This window comes from Eschrichtius robustus, chromosome 9 (genome assembly GCF_028021215.1).
Source record: "Eschrichtius robustus isolate mEscRob2 chromosome 9, mEscRob2.pri, whole genome shotgun sequence".
Taxonomy (NCBI): Eukaryota; Metazoa; Chordata; class Mammalia; order Artiodactyla; family Eschrichtiidae; genus Eschrichtius; species Eschrichtius robustus.
In genome coordinates, this window is record NC_090832.1 from 51289825 (window position 1) to 51314608 (window position 24784).

Here is a 24784-nt window from a genome sequence, read left to right on the forward strand (position 1 = left end):
ACCTAAGTGCTACAATAACAATCAGATGTTTTGCATAACACAGAATCCTGCTTTCCAAGCCCTTTGTACCTTTTTGCCTTTGCAGTTTAAGGCATTTCTCAGTCCAAGTGTCCCTTTAGGAGCAAAAAGACTACAGTAGGTGGATCTTATAAGGAAATTATAAGAAGTTGGAGAAAGGAAGAAGGCATGGATATTATTTTTAAAGAAGGTAGACTGGGAAGAAAAAAAATGCCTGGCTGATAGTAGATGCCTAATTAATATTGGTTGAATGAATATTTAATAAATAGGCCCAATATATCCATACATATAGAGGTTTATGAATTTAACAGAAACATACACAACCAATCCTTGGTGTATAGATATATAAGGGTTAAGTAATTGATGAAACTTTCATTAATATTTGGATGGATACTGTTTTAAATTATTAAGGCTTCAGAGCCCGAGGAAAATACGAGCTTGATGTAGAGTGTCTCTTTCCCAAATGATGTATTGAAAATACATTTTTTTCTTGATACAGCATAGCTTAGTTATCTGTGACATTTGAGGACAGAGGAAAAGGATGAAGTAAGGATATCGCCAATAAATAAAACCTAGAGTTAGTCTCCAAATATTTGTTTAATTTCCCCCTACCTTCCTAGGGATGTATAGAATACAATGAAATATTGAGAGGAAGTATACATGTATACATTTTTGACAGCACCCTACAGTATCAGTAGCAAATCTCTTACGTTTTTTAGTGCATGGTAAGTTCAGTATATAATTGATGATATGGCAAGTCAAGCTGATCTACTTAAAGTAATTTTTTTTTTAGGGAACTAAAACTAGCAAATGATTTAAGCAGTACTTGAAGAAAAAAACAAAAGGTGGTTCTTGAAGATTTTTACAGAAAATATTAGAAACTGCTTTAGAATACTTAATAAATTTGGCAAGCCAAAAGCAGAATGAAGAAAATTATTAACTATTGTTTCACAGTGTTTTTGTGTCTCTATTGCAAGTAACACTGTCAATTTGAGCAAATACTGAGGTTTGCACTAAACATTACAATGATGAAATCTGTAACTCTTTGAAAATCCCTTCTAAATCCTCAGAAAACTTTCTTCTCTCAAGAATATGTATTGAGTGATAGAAATAAGGAGGAAAAATTACATAGAATGGCGCTGTACAATTTGTTGTTTGCTTGATTGTTTTGAAGGCTGTATTTGTATGTGGTTGTTTTTAATCATATTTACATTTTTGGATTTGCACTGTAGCATTTTCTTATTGGGTCCCCCCCACCAATCCCCCGTGAATTTTAGAAATTGAGTATTAGGGAATTTAAGAAGAAAAGAATCTTATACATCTTCCTACCCTTATCCTCTATGCACAGACAAGAAAGAAAATTTCCCACAAAATTCTATATATTATTACAAATACACAAATATTTTAAAGATAACTTTATACAGGATCTGGCACAATAAGGATGTAAACAAAATTATCACTACATTACTAAAATCTGATATATTTTGTTAAGGGTTGGTGAAGAGATTTTATCTTTCTTTAACCCAGGACAGTCTATCCTGTTTTATAACTTGTGTTCTGCTCTGACACTATATAATTTTTTAAAAAAAGCAAAAAACAGCAACAACAAAAAAAACACTGAAGGTTGGACTTCATTGGTATCTGGATCAGTTGAGTCCTTACCTGTTTGTCTGCTTTCTGATTGGCTGAAAACTGTTGCTAAGCTTGTTTTTTTGTTCTTTGGGAAAGTCAAAAGTTGAATGTGACCTATTTGAACTGTATCCTGCGCTGCTTTTGACTCTGCTTTGCTCTTTCTCCGATCCACATACTTTTTTCTGCTATCTTTTGAAGTTTAGATTTTTTTTAACCCATCAATTTGTAAATTTAGTGTGCAGTATTTTAAGGTTTTAAGATTTTAATTGTACATTTGTAATGCACAAATTAGAGTACAGTGGTTCTTTTTTTAATCTGGTTGAATACTTGAAAGTTGAAGTTTCTGACATTTAAAGCACGTTCTAATTGTAAAGAGCAAATACATTATTTAAAGACCTGCCTATTACAAACACAAAAGATTATTTGGATATCAATAATATCCTTATTGTTAATAACAATTCCAAAGTGCATCACTGAAGAATTTATTAGGTCAACTTTTTGTGTTTTAGGATAAAAGCTATTATTGATCATATTGGCATGTATGTCACTGAAGGATGGGACTGACTTTATTCATGTTTTCTGGAGAAAGGCTAGAAGGATTGACAGTCCTTTCAGTTATAGACCAAATCCGGGACAGCCTAAATAAAAGTTCTACTGGAAGCCAAGTTTGGTTTGTAATTCAGTAAACCATAATTGAACTGTTGTGATTCCAAGAGCCTTTTCTTTAAGGCTCTATTTGGCATTGATGGGAATGAGACTTTGAACTAGATTTCCCCGGCACTCTTTTAGAACCAGCAGAAATCCTAGGAACATTCTCTGAGCCTTAAAGCCTGACTCAAGCCTTGGATGAACAACATAGGGAGCTACAGACTAGCATGGATTCTCCAAACCTACTGGGAGTTCTAGTGTACAGATCAGGAGATGTGGCATGTATATAAAACAGTGATATTCAAATGTGTTACTGATTTTTTTTTTTTTAATGTCTGAAACATTTATATTAACATATTTCCATACAAATAACCCAATGAAAGTTTAGTATTAGTTGTTTTGTTTGTTTGTTTTTTTATACTGCAGGTTCTTATTAGGCATCAATTTTATACACATCAGTGTATACATGTCAATCGCAATCGCCCAATTCAGCACACCACCATCCCCACCCCACCGCAGTTTTCCCCCCTTGGTGTCCATATGTCCATTCTCTACATCTGTGTCTCAACTTCTGCCCTGCAAACCGGCTCATCTGTACCATTTTTCTAGGTTCCACATACATGCATTAATATACGATATTTGTTTTTCTCTTTCTGACTTACTTCACTCTGACAGTCTCTAGATCCATCCACTTCTCAACAAATGACTCAATTTCGTTCCTTTTTATGGCTGAGTATATTCCATTGTATATATGTACCACAACTTCTTTATCCATTCGTCTGTTGATGGGCATTTAGGTTGCTTCCATGACCTGGCTATTGTAAATAGTGCTGCAATGAACATTCGGGTGCATGTGTCTTTTTGAATTACGGTTTTCTCTGGGTATATGCCCAGTAGTGGGATTGCTGGGTCACATGGTAATTCTATTTTTAGTTTTTTAAGGCACCTCCATACTGTTCGCCATAGTGGCTGTAGCAATTTACATTCCCACCAACAGTGCAAGAGGGTTCCCTTTTCTCCACACCCTCTCCAGCATTTGTTGTTTGTAGATTTTCTGATGATGCCCATTCTAACCGGAGTGAGGTGATACCTCATTGTAGTTTTGATTTGCATTTCTCTAATAATTAGTGATGTTGAGCATCTTTTCATGTGCTTCGTGGCCGTCTGTATGTCTTCTTTGGAGAAATGTCTATTTAGGTCTTCTGCCCATTTTTGGATTGGGGTGTTTGTTTCTTTAATATTGAGCTGAATGAGCTGTTTATGTATTTTGGAGATTAATCCTTTGTCCGTTGATTCGTTTGCAAATATTTTCTCCCATTCTGAGGGTTGTCTTTTCGTCTTGTTTATGGTTTCCTTTGCTGTGCAAAAGCTTTGAAGTTTCATTAGGTCCCATTTGTTTATTTTTGTTTTTATTTCCATTACTCTAGGAGGTGGATCAAAAAAGATCTTGCTGTGATTTATGTCAAAGAGTGTTCTTCCTATGTTTTCCTCTAAGAGTTTTATAGTGTCCAGTCTTATATTTAGGTCTCTAATCCATTTTGAGTTTATTTTTGTGTATGGTGCTAAGGAGTATTCTAATTTCATTCTTTTACATGTAGCTGTCCAGTTTACCCAGCACCACTTATTGAAGAGACTGTCTTTTCTCCATTGTATATCTTTGCCTCCTTTGTCATAGATTAGTTGACCATAGGTGCGTGGGTTAATCTCTGGGCTTTCTATCTTGTTCCATTGATCTATGTTTCTGTTTTTGTGCCAGTACCATATTGTCTTGATTACTGTAGCTTTGTAGTATAGTCTGAAGTCAGGGAGTCTGATTCCTCCAGCTCCGTTTTTTTCCCTCAAGACTGCTTTGGCTATTCGGGGTCTTTTGTGTCTCCATACAAATTTTAATATGATTTGTTCTAGCTCCGTAAAAAATGCCATTGGTAATTTGATAGGGATTGCACTGAATCTGTAGATTGCTTTGGGTAGTATAGTCATTTTCACAATGTTGATTCTTCCAATCCAAGAACATGGTATATCTCTCCATCTGTTGGTATCATCTTTAATTTCTTTCATCATTGTCTTATAGTTTTCTGCATACAGGTCTTTTGTCTCCCTAGGTAGGTTTATTCCTAGGTATTTTATTCTTTTTGTTGCAATGGTAAATGGGAGTGTGTCCATAATTTCTCTTTCAGATTTTTCATCATTAGTGTATAGGAATGCAAGAGATTTCTGTGCATTCATTTTGTATCCTGCAACTTTACCATATTCATTAATTAGCTCTAGCCGTTTTCTGGTGGCAGTTTTAGGATTCTCTATGTATAGTATCATGTCATCCGCAAACAGTGACAGTTTTACTTCTTCTTTTCCAATTTGTATTCCTTTTATTTCTTTTTCTTCTCTGATTGCCGTGGCTAGGACTTCCAGGACTATGTTGAATAATAGTGGTTAGAGTGGGCATCCTTGTCTCGTTCCTGATCTTAGAGGAAATGCTTTCAGTTTTTCACCATTGAGAATGATGTTTGCTGTGGGTTTGTCATATATGGCCTTTATTATGTTGAGGTAGGTTCCCTCTATGCCCACTTTCTGGAGAGTTTTTATCAGAAATGGGTGTTGAATTTTGTCAAAAGCTTTTTCTGCATCTATTGAGATGATCATATGGTTTTTATTCTTCAATTTGTTAATATGGTGTATCACATTGATTGATTTGCGTATATTGAAGAATCCTTGCATCCCTGGGATAAATCCCACTAGATCGTGGTGTATGATCCTTTTAATGTGTTGTTGGATTCTGTTTGCTAGTATTTTGTTGAGGATTTTTGCATCTATATTCATCAGTGATATTGGTCTGTAATTTTCTTTTTTTGTAGTGTCTTTGTCTGGTTTTGGTATCAGGGTGATGGTGGCCTCATAGAATGAGTTTGGGAGTGTTCCTTCCTCTGCAATTTTTTGGAAGAGTTTGAGAAGGATAGGTGTTAGCTCTTCTCTAAATGTTTGATAGAATTCACCTGTGAAGCCATCTGGTCCTGGACTTTTGTTTGTTGGAAGATTTTTAATCACAGTTTCAATTTCATTACTTGTGATTGGTCTGTTCATATTTTCTGTTTCTTCCTGGTTTAGTCTTGGAAGGTTATACCTTTGTAAAAATTTGTCCATTTCTTCCAGGTTGTCCATTTTATTGGCATAAAGTTGCTTGTAGTAGTCTCTTAGGATGCTTTGTATTTCTGCGGTGTCTGTTTAACTTCTCCTTTTTCATTTCTGATTTTATTGATTTGAGTCCTCTCCCTCTTTTTCTTGATGAGTCTGGCTAATGGCTTATCAATTTTGTTTATCTTCTCAAAGAACCAACTTTTAGTTTTATTGATCTTTGCTATTGTTTTCTTTGTTTCTATTTCATTTATTTCTGCTCTGATCTTTATGATTTCTTTCCTTCTGCTAACTTTGGGTTTTGTTTGTTCTTCTTTCTCTAGTTCCTTTAGGTGTAAGGTTAGATTGTTTACTTGAGATTTTTCTTGTTTCTTTAGGTAGGCTTGTATAGCTATAAACTTCCCTCTTAGAATTGCTTTTGCTGCATCCCATAGGTTTTGGGTCGTCGTGTTTTCATTGTCATTTGTCTCTAGGTATTTTTTTATTTCCTCTTTGATTTCTTCAGTGATCTCTTGGTTATTTAGTAACGTGTTGTTTAGCCTCCATGTGTTTGTCTTTTTTACGTTTTTTTCCCTGTAATTCATTTCTAATCTCATAGCGTTGTGGTCAGAAAAGATGCTTGATATGATTTCAATTTTCTTAAATTTACTGAGGCTTGATTTGTGACCCAAGATGTGATCTATCCTGGAGAATGTTCCGTGCGCACTTGAGAAGAACGTGTAATCTGCTGTTTTTGGATGGAATGTCCTATATATATCAATTAAATCTATCTGGTCTATTGTGTCATTTAAAGCTTCTGTTTCCTTATTTATTTTCATTTTGGATGATCTGTCCATTGGTGTAAGTGAGGTGTTAAAGTCCCCCACTATGATTGCGTTACTGTCAATTTCCTCTTTTATAGCTGTTAGCAGTTGCCTTATGTATTGAGGTGCTCCTATGTTGGGTGCATATATATTTATAATTGTTATATCTTCTTCTTGGATTGATCCCTTGATCATTATGTAGTGTCCTTCCTTGTCTCTTATAACATTCTTTATTTTAAAGTCTATTTTATCTTATATGAGTATAGCTACTCCAGCTTTCTTTTGATTTCCATTTGCATGGAATATCTTTTTCCATCCCCTCACTTTCAGTCTGTATGTGTCCCTAGGTCTAAAGTGGGTCTCTTGTAGACAGCATATATATGGGTCTTGTTTTTGTATCCATTCAGCCAGTCTATGTCTTTTGGTTGGGGCATTTAATCCATTCACGTTTAAGGTAATTATCGATATGTATGTTCCTATGACCATTTTCTTAATTGTTTTGGGTTTGTTTTTGTAGGTCCTTTTCTTCTCTTGTGTTTCCCACTTAGAGAAGTTCCTTTAGCATTTGTTGTAGAGCTGGTTTGGTGGTGCTGAATTCTCTTAGCTTTTGCTTGTCTGTAAAGCTTTTGATTTCTCCATCAAATCTAAATGAGATCCTTGCCGGGTAGAGTAATCTTGGTTGTAGGTTCTTCCCTTTCATCACTTTAAGTATATCATGCCACTCCCTTCTGGCTTGCAGAGTTTCTGCTGAGAAATCAGCTGTTAACCTTATGGGAGTTCCATTGTATGTTATTTGTCGTTTTTCCCTTGCTGCTTTCAATAATTTTTCTTTGTCTTTAATTTTTGCCACTTTGATTACTATGTGTCTCGGCGTGTTCCTCCTTGGGTTTATCCTGTATGGGACTCTCTGCGCTTCCTGGACTTGGGTGGCTATTTCCTTTCCCATGTTAGGGAAGTTTTCGACTATAATCTCTTCAAATATTTTCTCTGGTCCTTTCTCTCTCTCTTCACCTTCTGGGACCCCTATAATGCGAATGTTGTTGCGTTTAATGTTGTCCCAGAGGTCTCTTAGGCTGTCTTCATTTCTTTTCATTCTTTTTTCTTTAGTCTGTTCCGCAGCAGTGAATTCCACCATTCTGTCTTCCAGGTCACTTATCCGTTCTTCTGCCTCAGTTATTCTGCTATTGATTCCTTCTAGTGTAGTTTTCATTTCAGTTATTGTATTGGTCATCTCTGTTTGTTTGTTCTTTAATTCTTCTAGGTCTTTGTTAATCACTTCTTGCACCTTCTCAATCTTTGCCTCCATTCTTATTCCGAGGTCCTGGATCATCTTCACTATCATTATTCTGAATTCTTTTTCTGGAAGGTTGCCTATCTCCACTTCATTTAGTTGTTTTTCTGGGGTATTTTCTTGTTCCTTCATCTGGTACATAGCCCTCTGCCTTTTCATCTTGTCTATCTTTCTGTAACTGTGGTTTTTGGTCCACAGGCTGCAGGATTGTAGTTTTTCTTGCTTCTGCTGTCTGCCCTCTGGTGGTTGAGGCTATCTAAGAGGCTTGATGGGAGGCTCTGGTGGTGGGTAGAGCTGACTGTTGCTGTGGCGGTCAGAGCTCAGTAAAACTTTAATCCAATTGACTGTTGATGGGTGGGGCTGGGTTCCCTCCCTGTTGGTTGTTTTGCCTGAGGCAACCCAACACTGGAGCCTACCTGGGCTCTTTGGTGGGGTTAATGGCAGACTCTGGGAGGGCTCACGCCAAGGAGCACTTCCCAGAACCTCCGCTGCCAGTGTCCTTGTCCCCACGGTGAAACAGAGCCACCCCCCGCCTCTGCAGGAGACCCCCCAACACCAGCAGGTAGGTCTGGTTCAGTCTCCCCCAGGGTCACTGCTCCTTCCCCTGGGTCCCGATGCGCACACTACTTTGTGTGTGCCCTCCAAGAGTGGGGTCTCTGTTTCCCCCAGTCCTGTTGAAGTCCTGCAATCAATTCCCACTAGGCTTCAAAGTCTGATTCTCTAGGAATTCCTCCTCCCGTTGCCAGATCCCCAGGTTGGGAAGCCTGACGTGGGGCTCAGAACCTTCACTCCAGTGGGTGGACTTCTGTGGTATAAGTGTTCGCCAGTCTGTGAGTCACCCATCCAGCAGTTATGGGATTTGATTTTACTCTGATTGCACCCCTCCTACCGTCTCACTGTGGCTTCTCCTCTGTCCTTGGACGTGGGGTATCCACCTTGGTGAAGTCCAGGGTCTTCCTGTCAATGATTGTCCAGCAGCCAGTTGTGATTCTGGTGTGCTCGCAAGAGGGAGTGAGAGCACGTCCTTCTACTCCGCCATCTTAAAAGTAATCTCACTGATTTTTTTTTTTGTCCACATAGTTTTTAGTGAAACAGTATTACCAGAATTCTGATTTATATACAATATCTAAAACTGGTGTTTTATTAATAAGTGATCTCTTTAAAGTTCAAATAAGTAAAGTTAAATTATTTATCAAGCCAATTAGAACAATGAGGTTATGTTATGTTTTAAACAAATTTGAAATAAAGGGGTTATGGATTATAGTTACAGTATTTCTGTATTTTCTTGTATTCATAATATCAGAGAAATCTGGATTGACACAGCAAAGTACCTACATGCTGTAGCAGCCCACTCACTACTATAGTTTTACTCGAGCAGATGCAGGCAGGCATGAGTTTTTTAGAAGGACAGAACACACAAACTATACCCTTCCTTGCCACTGACAAATTTACAAGAATGTTCAAACATATACTCACAGAGATGATGGAAGAAGCTTTATTTACTCCAGTATCTAAATTATTATTTTGGTGGTTTCCAATGCATTTACTGTTTATAGATGTTTGTAGGTTACCTTGAAAAAGAAAGCTCAAATATAATATTTCATAATATCTCTAAAGTACTTGTAAGAAATACAATTCTGAAATCACTGGTAATGTACAAAGAAGCCTGGTGTAGGAGGAAGCCAGGTTCTGGTTAGCATAAAGCATATTAATTCTTGATAAAATCAGGAATTATAATAACAGAGTAGAACTTTAGAGCTGAAGTAAAGTATGAGAGACCATGAAGTTCATTTGCCCTTCATATTAAATTTGAGGGGACTAAAACTAGAAGGGTTGTTAAGAGATTGCCATACCTTCTGGGGTTTTGTTTTTGTTTTCTTATTTGTTTGTTGTTTTGGTTTTTTTCTCAGAGTTGGACGTTAAAGTAGATGACTCCCTATTTAATGATCCCTGACAGAATCCCAAGCTATTTGCCAATCTGTATGACTTATGTGAGAGGTTTAAGTCTAAATACAATAGATGTCCAATCTCAAATTAAGATGTTTCTCCTTGTTCATAGGATTTAAGAAATTAAGTGCATATAATTGGCATTCAGTAAATATTTATAAATAATGAATGACTGAAGTGTTTACGTATTATTAAGATTTCTGTTAATTGGTAAAATAATAGCACTGACATCCATACATAAACCTATGCCAAAACATACTTTTTTTTTTTTTTTCACTTTGGGGAGGGTCTTATAAACCCCTTTGGCTTCATATCTAAACTCACTTTATCCAATCAGCTTTATCTGTTATAAAGTTAACAGATATTTAAAAACATACTTTTTAAATTAGAGATATAGCAAGTTAAAAAAGAATACTACCTTCTCCAACTTGTAATATCTGAATAAAATCCTATTTTAGTGTTTCTCAATTATTTGCCAAAAATTAGGAAAATCAGATTTTCTTTTACTACAAATGAAATGATCTTGAATTCTGTTCAAACTTAACCTCGTAAAAAAAAACCATAATTTTTAAAGTTGCATTCTTTTTTTGAGTATTCTTAGCTAAATAGAGAGATAGTAGTGGTAAGTGAAAATAAATATATTTGTTGAACTACCGTGCCCTGAATGTACCCACATCCTTTGGGCAAAGGGGAAAATGGCCCACAGAGGTGCAGTGAGGATTTTGGAGGGCAGAAGAACAGATGAGAAAATCCAGTGAATGGCATTTAATTTCTAAAATGCTTAGTAATATGCAAGTAGTTTGTAGATGTGGCCTTGTACTTTGTGACGAGGTTAAGGATCTACAACTTAATACCCTCTTGAAAAACAAGAGATCTCAGAAGGAGGCAAAGAAAGAAGGTGGTTTAAAGGATTAAAGGACCTACAACTAAAGATTATCACAAAGGAACTGAGTGGGGGGTTCTTTGAGCTGTTAGAAAAGTACATATTGTTGAACTCTATTCACAGCTTGGTAGTACTAATCATGGGGAGGGGGCATGGATAGGGAGGTCAGGATAGCTGTTATAAACAAAAAATAACTTGATTAAAAGATTTTAGAATATTGTCATTAGGATTTTGTTTCTTTGAATTAAAATTATCTCTAGTATGAATAAAACATTCAAAATTCAGATGTGATTAAGCAAATGACTTACTAATATGCATTTAGCCTAAACATTTTAACTATGGGTAAATTCAGTTTTATAAAGGAAGTAAACACTTGAGAATTCAGTTCCATGAAGTCTGTGGGCTCAGGATAAGTTGAAGATATTAGGTTTGATTTTAATCTAGTTTGAGAAGATAATTTTTTATATTATGCCAGACCAATATATTCCTTGGACTTAAAATTATAGGTTACATATTAAAACCAGTTATTGCCCTGTGCCCACAAACAGAAGCATTTTGAGAATTTAAAAAGCATTTTCACATATGTTTTTAGGTACAGATGAAATCCAGCTCCTCAAAAACTATTTTTTTTTTTTTACATCTTTATTGGAGTATAACTGCTTTACACTGTTGTGTTAGTTTCTGCTGTGTAACAAAGTGAATCAGCTATATGTATACATATATCCCCATATCCCCTCCCTCTTGAGCCTCTCTCCCATCCTCCCTATCCCACCCCTCTAGGTGGTCACAAAGCACTGAGCTGATCTTCCTGTGCTATGCGGCTGCTTCCCACTAGCTATATATTTTACATTTGGTAGTGTACATATGTCAATGCTACTCTCTCACTTTGTCCCAGCTTCCCCTCTCCCCCCACCCCCGTGTCCTCAAGTCCATTCTCTACGTCTGCATCTTTATTCCTGTCCTGCCACTAGGTTCATCAGAACCATTTTATTTTAACATCTTTATTTTATTTTATTTTTTTTAGATTCCATATATATGTGTTAGCATATGGTATTTGTTTTTCTCTTTCTGACTTACTTCACTTTGTATGACAGACTCTAGGTCCATCCACCTCACCACAAATAACTCAATTTCATTTCTTTTTATGGTTGAGTAATGTTCCATTCTATATATGTGCTGCATCTTCTTTATCCATTCATCTGTCGATGGACATTTAGGTTGGTTCCATGTCCTGGGTATTGTAAATAGTGCTGCAGTGAACATTGTGGTACATGACTCTTTTTGAATTATGATTTTCTCAGGGTATATGCCTAGTAGTGGGATTGCTGTGTCATATGGTAGTTGCATTTTCAGGTTTTTAAGGAACCGCCATACTGTTCTCCATAGTGGCTGTATCATTTTACATTCCCACCAACAGTGCAAGAGGGTTCCCTTTTCTCCATACCCTCTCCAGCATTTATTGTTTGTAGATTTTTTGATGATGCCCAATCTGACCGTTGTGAGGTGATACCTCATTGTGGTTTTGATTTGCATTTCTCTAATGATTAGTGATGTTGAGCATCCTTTCATGTGTTTGTTGGCAATCTGTATATCTTCTTTGGAGAAATGTCTATTTAGGTCTTCTACTCATTTTTGGATTGGGTTGTTTGTTTTTTTGATATTGAGCTGCATGAGCTTCTTGTATATTTTGGAGATTAATCCTTTGTCAGTTGCTTCATTTGCAAATACTTTCTCCCATTCTGAGGGTTGTCTTTTCGTCTTGTTTATGGTTTCCTTTGCTGTGCAAAAGCTTTTAAGTTTCATTAGGTCCCATTTGTTTATTTTTGTTTTTATTTCCATTACTCTAGGAGGTGGGTCAAAAAGGATCTTGCTGTGATTTATGTCATAGAGTGTTCTGCCTATGTTCAAAAACTATTTTAAATACAATACAGTATATATGCACAGCCTGAGAAATATTTTCTACTTGAACATGTCCTACATTAAGTATCTTCCATTACCTTTTTGGTTTTTTTTTTTTTTTGAGTTGGTATTTCCTTTTTGTCCTTCTTTAAAACCTTCAGTAACTCCTAAGAACATATGGGATAAAGACCTAACTCTCAGTTTCCCACTACACTCATCTTTTTCTTGAACCTCATCCTATTCCAGATTAAATCCATTCCTTCTTATTTACTTCAACAACAACGCTGAAAAGTAATTAGCCTCTAAAAGTTGTAATGAATGAATTCTCCCACTTAACTTTGATATCTCAACACTTACTTTACGGTCACTTCACTTTAGAGAAGCCTCAGGATGTTTAAAGCCAGACTTGGTTACAGAATGTTCATGAATTTGTCAAACTATGGTATGTATACAGGCAGTGTCTGACTTGTAAGTACCTGCCTGACTTAACAAGTGAGCCATATGTACCATTGCCCAAACCTACATAGCCACTATCTTGGTAGTGCAGGAAAACAGGAACAGAAAAATCAAAGGAGCTTGGGAATATCTGGGGTTCCAAAGGAGAAGATGGGAAGAGACTATGAAAAACAGAATTTGCTTGGTAGAGCTGGAAAGGACAAGCTGATTCCCAAGCAGAGCCTGCCTGCCTGCCTAAACAGTGACCCCAAAGCCTCCAAAAGTGTTTGTCTAGATGGCCCAAATCTTTTATTGTATGAATATTGAACTTGAAATTCATTATTAAGTTTTCAGTTGAGTTAAGCTTTTTTTTTTTTAATGGAAACATCTCTGTGGAGTTCACTCATTCAGTACATTCTTATTGAGGGTCTACTGTGTGCTGGGCACTAAGATATCAGAAATACAGCAGTGAACAAAAAAGACAAACATTCTGATTTTATGGAGCTTACATTCTATTGAGACAGACTAAATAAATAAATAAATTAGTATGAGATGTCAGTCCCTCATATAATAAGTGTGAGTTAGTATAAGAAGCCTGTTTTCTTCCTAATACCTACCAGTTATTCTAAGAAGAATAGGGGTAATGTGAGGAGCAGGTAGGAAGTTGGGTAAACTTTATTGCGGGAGCTTTGGGTAGCATGAAGTTACCAAAGGTCTGGGGAGACACTGAGAGGAATGACAGGGGTAGAGAAATAGAGGAGAGAAGCTCTCAAAGACCAAGACCACTCATTCCATGATTTCTTTTTTCTTTTCTGTTTTTTAAAACCAGATCTCACCCTAAGTATGAGCAAGGGAGATAAATTTTTCTTTCTTCCTGCCCTCTTTTCTTGCCATCAGAATCAAGAACTTAAGCTAACATACCATTATTGACATTTTAAAAATATTCATTAAAAGAAGCAGCCCAGCTTCTGCTGCTTTGGATTCAGACCTAGGTTCTAATCTCAGTCTGCATTTGACTACTTTTACAACCTTGGACAAGTTACCAATATTTTATGAGTTTCTGTTTTACAAGTTTGTAAAACAGAAATAATTGTTATCTGCCTTATAAGTGTAAAGTTCTTAGTGTCTGATATGTTGGTCTTATCATTAGCCTGGAATACCTGACCATGATTTAACATGCTTATTCTTTGAGGGAAAGTGATTTTCTAATTTAAAACCACTGACACTATTTGGAATACTACTTGTTTACAAATACGAGTGATGGTCTGTGTTTCTAAAACCCTATGTAGAAATTTAAAACTGTGCATTTCTAAAAGAAGAAACCCTAAAGGAGCGAAAGATAGCAAAGATTTGTCAACATTCTTGCTTCTTTATAAGTAATATAATTCTAAAAATTAAATTGAAGAAGTGAAAAAAGTAGAGGCCAAATAAGAGAATATAAAATTAACGTTCAGTACTAGTAGGATCTCAACATACCCAAAACATGATGTTGAAAGGAAAAAAGTGCTTAGCAGGCAAGCTATATATAAAAAAACAGGAAGATAATAAGCTAGAGGAGAAAAATCTTGACAAAATTAGTAAGCAGAAGTAATCTTAAAAACCAGCATTCATTCCAAGTAAAAATGTTTTAAATGACAATGTGGCATTTTTTTCAAGAATGCTTAAACCCCATAAATCTAACAAATCCCACTCCCCCTCTTAAAGGAGTTCTTTGGTTTAATGGCTAAAATCATGGCTATGTGTATCTAACCAGTTATTAAATATAATTTCTAAAGAATAGATCTACAAATCTATAGTACTTTAATTCCTTTAGTTAATGAGAAAATTCAAGGTTTAATATGTGGTCCATGAAAGTGTGATTATATGTTTTGGCCTGATTAGTATTCTTTCTATTAAAATATACATATTCTTTTTCATTAGGTGACTGTATTTTTTAAAGTCTAATGGATTTAGGGAAGCCACTTGGTCAGGAGAGCATGTAAGTTGAGATTTATCTCCTAAATTTCAAAAACAAAAGTATAAGGCATCATTTCCTTTCTCAAGAAACTTATTATCATGTTGGAGAGACAAATCCACCTTCATCCCTACACTTTGTTTCATTTCCATTGTTCTTCACATCACCCTCTTGCCTTGACAGAATTGCCTCAACAGCCTTCCTAGCTCATCTTCCTGCCTCTAGTTTTGCCTAAACCTTAGCTGAAATGCAAATTTGATGTCATTCTACTCTTTAAAACTTTTAGTAACTCCACATTACTCTTAAGAATGAAATTTATTGTCCTTAATGAATCTTAAACAAGGTCCCTCCTTACTGTTTATGTTTTACCTAAACTTCATCCATTACTCTCCATACCCTGTGCTCTAGACCCCAGTGAACTTCCTTTATTCAGTTTTCCTAACAGACTACCACTCTCAGTCTCTCCCCTGCCTGTGGGCTTTTGCACATGCTGGTTTCTTTGCTTAGAACTCTGTCTTTACTCTCCCAAACACTCCCCCGATTTTCTTGCCAAGGCCTCTCTACTAATCCTCTAAGCCCCTAGCTCAGATATCTCTTACTTCTGGAAGCCCATCTTGAACCACCACACCAAGTCTGGACTCTCTAATGCCACATAGTTCTCTGCTCAGATCAAGTCATTTGACACCACTCTTTTACATGGGTGTAACATCTTGTTCTTGAGAAAATTAGAGTTGAGGCCATTCCTGCTAATGACAAATGCAAAAACCTCACTTTGATACAGTTTGAGTAGGTTTACCAAAACATTTTTATTTTTATATTTATTTATTTGGCTGTGCCTCATGGCTTGTGGGAGCTTAGTTCCCCGACCAGATATTGAACCCACACCCTTGGCAGTGAAAGCTCGGAGTCCTGACCACTAGACCACCAGGGAATTCCCAAAACATTTTTAGAGGAAAGGAAATATTTCAGATTTACTTCTTGGATTAGATGTCAGGATTCTTCATCGAAGAAAAAAATGTTGAAAGGAAATGTTTAAATAGCAGATTTTGTAAATAGCTGCTGGCCTATAATGATAGCCTGTGGTAAATATCAAAAAACGTAGTCCTTCCCAATTACTAATCGGTGCTCAGGAGGTTTACTACATGCTTAGCACTGGGGGTTAATTAGGAGAAGCACCTTCAGGACATCTGGCCTACTCAAGTAGTGAAATCTTTGGAAAATACAAACTTTTTATTAAATGATTTGGAACAAAGCATTTCCAGAAGTGAGATCTACACAGTGATATTTGCAGGTCAATACAATTGTTGGAATTCTTGGTTAATAGATTTATTTGGAGGCAGCCTTTTTATGTTAGAGAAGAGAGTGACTAATTCACAGTTACTGCTCTATCAAAAAGAGCAAAAATCAGTACTCTTTGAAGACCTTAAGTCAGTCTTTATAGAAACCATAAAGGAACCTTGACATTTAATGGCTTGAAAGGGTCTCAGTAAGGACTGAATTAGAAATTATTAAAATTATTTTTCTTTTTATGTAAGGCAGCATCAAAATAAATAAACTGAAACTTTCAAAGAAGAAGGAGGGAGGGAGGGAGAGAGAGAAAAGAAAGAAAGAAGGAAAGGAAGGAAGGAAGAGAAAGAAAGAGAAAGAAAGAGATCCTAATTGGAGCTTCCTATTCAATTTCAACATATGTTTCTTCAATAAATATTAAGCACAAAGTATCAAACATGAACATATATATGTATACATACACACACATATACACACATATATGTATATATACACATGTGTATACACAGTTTGCAGTTCTAATTTGCATTTAAACCATTTTTGCATTAGCTAAATGCATGCTTTTCCCTTGCCTCTCATTAGAAAATAGAAAGGTAAACATTCTCCATTTTGTAAATGATATAATTTTAATGTTACAGACAAGGTTATGCCCTACTAGACAGCTAACCCCCACTATTTTATTCCTTCCAGAAAATAAAATCACAGCTCAACTCTTCTAGAGCCAGTCATTATTTTTCACATACTTCCCTCATTAAGTAACTCTATAGCTCACAACCCCTACATCAAGTCCATTTATGTTTCCACGTTATTCATCTACAACCAGTTTATCTTGGAGGGTATGTCATATTGCTGCAAATTGGATGGTTTACTGGGTTTATTTTTGCCTGTGTGTTTGTGGCTGAGTGGGCATCAGATTAGACTGTTTTTGTGGCTGTGTTCAGAGGAAGAGAGCTTGGACGTCTCTGTAACCTTTTCTTCTATGTCAATATTAACCTCAAATTGCTTTTCTTGACCAGTAAAAATATTTTGGGTGCTTTAGCAATTTATAAAAGCAGTGTATGAGAACATATAACATCATTTTATTTACCTGGAGAAGATAAAAAGTAACCATTTTTAACCTGCTACTTTTAAAATGTGACAGTTTAAGAGCTCAAAGAGTAACTCAGTTTTCTCTGAGACATTGTAACCTCACTCCTAAGACTGAAACTTATTTTCATTTATGAGCCCTGGTTCTGTGTCTGTCAGTATTTATTGACTTAAACTCTGCTTGTTTCCTTCTATCAGAATGTTCCAACTTTTTTTTTTTTTTAACCTGAGCATGTAAGCCTTTGAAAATACGGGGCAAACATGCAAAAAAAGAGACCTAATTTAGGAGTTAATTTTTTAAAAAGAAGTTAATGGAGCCCTGTAAGGAAATAGTGTTGACACAGGACTTGAGAGATTTGTGTTCCAGATCCAACAATGTCAGTTATTTGTGTTCCTTTATGACCTGTTTTCTCACGTTCCTCATCAGGTTTCAGAGAGAGATTCTTTCTTTAGAACCTAGGGCGCTTATGAGGAAACAAATTTTAAAGCCTTCGAATATACTTGGGAAGAAAAAAAATTTAGAGATCTGCTACCAAGGCTTATCTGTGTAGGAGAGTGATATTTATAGTTTATACATAGCTTACCCAAAATAATTTTACATTGAATATGGGTCATGGTCCCCTACTTGTTTCTGCATTCTGCGGCCCAGTCAGCGCTGTTTGGGCATTATTGGAAAGAAAGGGAAATTTCAAAAGTTCATAAAATGTGAAGCGAATTTGATTCCTCCTGGTGGTGTCGGGGTCAGCCTAGAGGTGGGTTGCTGTTTGGCTCTAGGTAAGTGGACCCGAGCGGGTGGAGGGAGGGCAAGCTTTCGGCTGCTGATACTGGGACAGGGACAATTTGCCTTTCAACTGAAACCCGCCGGCTCGCGCTGCATCTTCCAGCCGCAGTGCACGCACACCTCCCGGCGGACCGAGCCCATTCCGACCCGAGGATTAGCTCCTCGCGGGAGTTTGTTCCCTAGAGGTTGTTTCTCGCCCGGCCGCGTAGCACGCCCCCCGCCAGCACCCGCTCCCCGCCAGCGCCCGCTCCTCAGCGCCAAGGGGGCGGGGTGCCGCGGCGCTGCGGGCCCCCATTGGCGCGCGCGGCTGCCGACTTGGCGGAGTGACGGCGGGGGCGGGGCCGCATGTCTTGTTTGTTTGCCCGTCCCGCCCCGCACTGCCTCAGCCGTCAGCGTCGACTGAGGCGCTACAGCTCAGAGGCAGACTGGCAGCCCGTGCAGCTCTCGCCTCCTCCGCGCCGCCGCGGCTTCCCTGCGCGTCTGCAGCTGTCCCCGCGCCGATATGCGCCTGGCCACAGCCGCGAACGAGGCGTATACGGCCTCGCTGGCTGTCTCGGAGCTGTTGGGCTGCAAGCAGTGTGGCGGGAGCCGCGGCCAGGACGAGGTACCAGGGCAAGGGACCGGGCGAGTGGGCGGGCGGGCACACGGCCAACTGCTTGGGCTGCATGGAGGTCGCGTCGCTTCCCCGCCCTCGCACCCTAACAGCTTCGGAGAACGCTCCCCGGGGAGGGCGCCCCTGGAGCTACTGCCCGGACGGCCGCCCTGCCCGGCGGGGCGTCGCAGGCTGGCCCGCGCCCCTCAGGTGAAGGGGCGGCCAGTGGGGGGGGGGGGGGGGCGTTTGCCACCGCGAGTCGTCCCCGGGCAGAAAATGCTGCGGCTGGGAGGGACAGCTGCCTCGGTCATTTAAATGGAAGTCTCCGAAACGTAAATAACGTGTCTTCTGTACAAGTCTCCACAAGCCAGAAGAAACCTAACAAACTCTAGTCTCACGGTAGAACAGCCTGTGGATTTTTTTCCCCCTCAGCGTCTTGTCAAAACACATTATTCGGGGACCCTCACTCTCTTCGCCTCCTACTTTAAAAAAGAAAGAAAAAGAAACAAATATATTTCGGTCAGTTAAAAGATGATGTTGCCTAGAATAAGTATGTTCTGCCAGCTCAATGACGTTATGCACAGCGTTTACTCTTGTTTATTAAACTATCCCTTTTTGTGTCTGAATTGGCCTTCAGAAAGAGCTATTTAATTGTAACATTTTGTATTTTTCCTAAGTGGCTGCAAATAGGGCACCATCTGAGAGTTACTAATATACCTTTAACTCAAATTTGAAACTTTAAAAGGCTTTAATTCAAAAGGTGGCAAGGGAGAAAGTAGAGAAATCGTAATTAAAATTGAAATCAGAATGTTTTAAGTATTGACTTAAAGAAATGTAAATACGAGGTAATTTCTCTACTGTATTGCCCACTAAAATGACTCAGTATTTATATGTATATATATTTTTTGTAAATGGAGTCTACACTATGATATACTACATATATTCATATAAACTTAAATGAAGACACTTTCTCGTGAAGGTTGTAGAACACCAAATGCTTTTTCTAGATTTTAGCATTCATGGATACATAATGTGCTCCTTGTTTCCAGATAATACAACAACCTAAAAAAAGTCTCATAACTGTTGCTTTGAAACTTTACCATAGAAAAGAGTGTGAAAGTGTTGAAATAGAATTTACAGTTTCTGTTTGCAGGCCGTAACAGATCTGTTCTCATTTTCAGAAGTGAGCCTCAATCATTGTGCTTGAATCTGTTATTTCTGGTGGTATTTGTGTGCAGAATCCTGGTTTTTGCCCAGATCTAGAATTTCTAAATATAGCCATGTCAACTGGAAGATAGAGATACATTATATCAATAGCTTGCACATTGATTACAGAGCCTATGGGATTGTGTTCCGGACACCAGGAACCTTTGTATAGTTGTATTTCATTTTTAAAACCTCCAACATGTGGGAAGATAAATTAGGAAGTAGTGCTTTATAGGAAAACTATTCACTTTACAAAAGAATTAATAACACAACTCTATCAAATAGCAAGCTTCCATGGTGCCTTTAAATTAAACCCTTTCCAGGAATGGAACTCCTGACTAAAGTATAGGGCACACATATGGCCTAAGTCACCCTTATAAAGCCAGTACTTTGAAGTCAGTGAGTTTTTATTTTTCTAGAATGTATTTCATAGAAGACCAGACACTGGAAAAAGAGGTACCTGAACTTTGAGTATTTCTAAATTTCCTATAAAAGAGTTAATGACAATTTTAGAAGAAGCACTAGTACATGTTGTTATAATAGGAAGTCTTCTTTATAATGCTTCTAGATTTCTTCATTTCTATATAAAAATTTCAAATGTCAAAAGGCTAGCACTCAGCTATAGGCAATGATTCTCATAAACAAGGAAGAGTGGGATGGGAACTTTTACTTTTTACACAGCATATTTTTGCCTTGTTGAAATGTGTTTCAAAAAGAACTTATGTAATTTTTTTAAAAATCAGAATTAATATTATTGTGATTATCAGTATTAAGACATCTAGACAGTTTAATAATGTACCAAGTGCAGTGAGAAAAAATAAAATGATTCAAGTGATCTGATTATTTTTACTTTTCAACTAGTTTTGCAAGTGGATAGACACTGTAAGCCAACAAACGCTCTCATTTCGCACTTGTGGCAAACTGTTCATTTTTTTGGTTAAAGATATTTTTATGGATTCATAAGTGTATCTGACAAATTTGAAAAATCTGATTAGAACAGTAAATTCATAAACACAGATTCATACAGTGATACATTGCATACATTAGTCATTCTGTGGTACTGTCAGCATTTGCTGAGAATTTTCATACTGTGAAAATTAGTGTGTTAGTACACACCGGAGAGGAAACAGATATCACGTCAGAGATTTGCAGCAGTGTTGTGATGGCAGAGGCTGTTGCTATGTCTTCAAAGATGCTGATTAGGAGGATTGTTGAGAGAAGACTGTTAGTTCCCATGTTAGATTTCCCAGCCACACCTTCACCAAGAGCCTGTGAGGTTTGTGTTGTGGTTAGCATTTACATCTGCTTCACAACAAGGCCATTTGCCGTTGGCAAGTTCTGCCTCCTTGAATCTAGATTGGCCAAAATTTGTTCAAAGTCTGTAATTCAGTTTCTTACAGGTACATATGAAGGCAAAATTGAAGGAACCCTTAGGACGTTATGAAATGCACTTAGTTTGGCTTACGATCACACCATTGAAGACCTGCAGTGCCTTTTTTGTTTTTTTTTTAATCAATACCTGCTAGAAAATAGGGTAGCAACTAATTTGTCATGTGACTAGGAAAAGAAGTGTTTCAAAAGTGAGTTTTCCAGAAAATTTAAACTTTTAACCCTTTAGAAACCAAGAATACTATTGTATAATAATAATGCTATCTAAAAGGACCTTTAAGTATCAAAAGCTCTTTTTTAAAAAATTTATCTACTTATTTATTTACTTTTGGCTGCGTTGGGTCTTCGTTGCTGTGCACGGGCTTTCTCTGGTTGCGGAGAGCGGGGGCTACTCTTGGTTGCAGTGCGTGGGCTTCTCATTGTGGTGGCTTCTCATTGCAGAGCATGGGCTCTAGGCGCGCGGGCTTCAGTAGTTGTGGCACGCGGGCTCAGTAGTTGTGGCTTGCAGGCCGTAGAGTGCAGGCTGAGTACTTGTGGCGCATGGGCTTAGTTGCTCTGTGGGGATCGTCCCAGACCAGGGCTCAAACCCGTGTCCCCTGCATTGGGAGGCAGATTCTTAACCACTGCGCCACCAGGGAAGTCTCTCAAAAGCTCTTAAAGAGGCTCTTTTGAGAGTAATTAATTAAAGACACCAACTCTAGAACCAGACTTCCTGGCTGTTTTCAAGATAATTGTCACCTGTTTCCTTTTCCCAGAAGTTAGCGCTCAGTTTGTGTGCAGTGGGAGGCTAGATGGAATCAATGACCTGCTTCCTGACAGTATCTGGATTAGGATAAATTGGGATGCAATTTCAGAGTTCATAAAATTCTATTTTACCTAGAACTAGCCGTAAGTAAAATAATGAAATTGGAGTCTTAAATATCAGATACTCCTTTCCATTCCTTTCCTTTCTTCAGTTTTTCTATTCTGTCCCCTGCTTTGTTAGACTGGTACCTCACCAAGGAATGAATGTGATCTTAACAGTAAGAGGTTCTTAGCATAATAGGTTTATAATCCATTCCTAAGAATGTTTGCTTTTTCTTAACATCCTGTTTTAAAACACAATTTTTCATAAAATACATAAAAGAATCTATTTCTAAAGGAACTGGGAAAGAAAGGTTTGACCTTTGAAGGCAAGGAAGAGGGGAGACAGTGATACCAGTATGGCCACTAAATTTGGCTACAGGGATGGACTTTCAAAGACTTGAGAATTAGAAAGGACCATTGGGAAAGACCTTTGGCATGCCTATAGGAAAATATTCCATTTCTGAAACATTGATAGTCACTTTCTTGGAATTGTAAAGCTATTGTTTTGTAACAGTTTGATATATAAACTATCTATTTGGTATAGAAATAAAACCAAAACAATATACTTCAACCTCTTTGTTTTGAGGCCCTTGTGCTAGGAATCTGGTCTTATTTTTAAAAAAATAAACACACACACATACACAATCCACATGCTGCTAATGTATTTGTAGGATAAAGTCCTAGAAACGGAATTGGTAATTTTTTTTCCCTTTCCTTACAAATAGTAACATAATATATATGTATTATACACTTTGTCTCCCCCCCCCCCCCCCACATAATGTATCTTGGAGATCTTTTAAAGCCAACTTGTATAGAACTGCTTCATTCTTTGTGAGGACTTCATGCTATTCTAGTCTATGGTCATACTAAACTTGATTGAAACAGTCCTCTATTGATGAGCACTTAGGTTGCTTTATATCTTGTACTACTAGAAACAATGTTGCAGTGATTATACTTTTACACATGACATTTAAGAAATGTGAGTATAGGGTAATGCTTAGAATGGAATTATTGATTAGGGTATGTAACTTTAAAATTTTGATCAGTATTTCAAATTGCCCTCCTAGAAGTTGTAGTAATTTATACTCCTTATATGTTTCTTGATATTTTTTCCTCACACTTCAAAACACTCCCATCAGAAAAGTATAAGCAATGAATGGCTATTTCTCCACCCCCTCTTCAACACAGCCTATCATCAAACTTTTTGATCTTAAGCAGTATTTTAGGTGAAAAATTGTATCTCAGTGTACTTAAATGGCAGTTGTTTTATTGTGAGGGTTGATCATTTTTTCAGCCATTTATATTTCATTTTCTTTGAACTGTCCATGTCCTTTGTTCATTTTTCTGTGAGGTTGTTGGGGGTTTTCTTAGTGATTTGTCTTTATGTATTAAAAAAATTTAGCCCTTTGCTATATGAGTTGCAAATATATTTCCAAGTTTTCTGTTTGCTTTTGACTTTATGTGTTTATTTTTCCCATGTGAAAGTCTTTATTTTTATGTCATCAAATTTATCAATCTTATATTTTATGATTTCCTGGTTTTGTGGCATTCTTAGACCTAAGTCCACAGGTATTTTCTTCTAATACTGTAATGTTTTTTATTTTTGTTTTTTACACTTATATCTGATTTATTGTGGAGTAAAGTATGATTTAAGCCGCCAATTTCACTTTTTTCTGAGTGGCTCTCCAGTTGTACCAAAATCATTTGTTGAATAATCCATTTCTCCTCCTTTGAAATGCTACCTTTTGTATACTAAAGTCACAAGAATAGTGTCTCTTAGGTAGAAAATGAATAATAAACCCCTGAAATGGGGTGTTTGCTAAAATGCATTTTGTTTAAATAAGATAGTAAAGAACTGAGAAGGGGTAAGTATTGATTTTTAGCCTTAAAGTCTTGCCCAGTATATTTTGGTAGAAATGTATGTAATTAAATCAGTTAGAAAGGCCAGTAGAGTCATCATTTTATATAAATGGCTGCATTTGTGCCAAGATGATGTGTTGAATAGCAGGAATGTGGGTTTTTTCCTTGCATTTATTATAGGATATTAAAATTGAGACACATACACGGCCGGGCCAGTGAATTTAGTGCCTCCTCTAATGAGGGGCATGGTTATTAGACATTACTATCTTCAGTATAAGTGTGGAATTATCAGAGTAAGAAATCACTGACCTCCAATACAAGATTATTTGAAACATATATAAAATTTTAGATTTAGTTGGCAAATCCAGCCTACTTTGAATCTGAATCTTGAGTTCTCCTAATTAAGATTCTCTTCAATTTTGTCCTGCCTGCTTAATTTTTAAAAATCCATTCTGCTCAAAAGGTTTTCATTCACTTGGACCAGATTTCTTGAATTGCTGCCACATGTTCTTCTCTGACTGCCCCCTCCCCCCTTTTTTTCCTTTAAAAGGAAAGCATCTGGTTTATATCATGAAGGACTTTTGGAAGCAGTAGAGAGAGGGTAGAAATAATATTTGTATGTAATTATATAAGCAAGGGTTAATATTTAGTTGTTAAAGAAGGAGGGGGTTTTTTGTTTAGAGACTGGAGTGATAGGACATGAGCCTCAAAAAGAAAAAAAAAAAGTCTGAATTACATTTTGGTTTTGTTTCTATTAGCACACTGTATTGAGGGAAAAGATGGAAGCCTAACAGTAGATTGTCAGTTTTTGTTAACCACACTACACTGTCACATAAAGTATAGAATTCTAGGTTCACTATGTCAAAAGGCAGAAAACCATTTATTTTTTAATTAGTTGAGCTCCTCTAAAATATAAGCAAAGTTGATGAGATCCTATAAATTAAAAATTTAAGGAAAACTCACAAACAAAATTAATTTCTCTAAAATTGTTTTACTCAACCACAGAGAAACCATGCCCTGCAACTACTTTCTCTTTTGTGGATTTAAATAGCTTTTTTATTTTTCATAGTATTTCTGTTCTTGTGAAGTGTTATTATA

General features: G+C 37.1%; 1 protein-coding gene across 3 annotated transcripts in view; it reads left to right on the forward strand.

The window, feature by feature from the left end:
- Nucleotides 1-24784, forward strand: part of SESN1 (sestrin 1) — a 113980-nt gene that overhangs the window by 73836 nt on the left and 15360 nt on the right. Inside the window, exon 1 of one of the 3 annotated variants that reach the window (XM_068551322.1) lies at nt 18211-18397. The exons of the other annotated variants lie outside the window; for them this stretch is intronic. Within the exon in view, the coding sequence (XP_068407423.1) occupies nt 18296-18397 (102 nt within the window). The 5' untranslated portion in view covers nt 18211-18295. Of the gene's footprint in view, nt 1-18210; nt 18398-24784 lie in introns of those variants that run through there. 3 annotated transcript variants of the gene reach the window in all.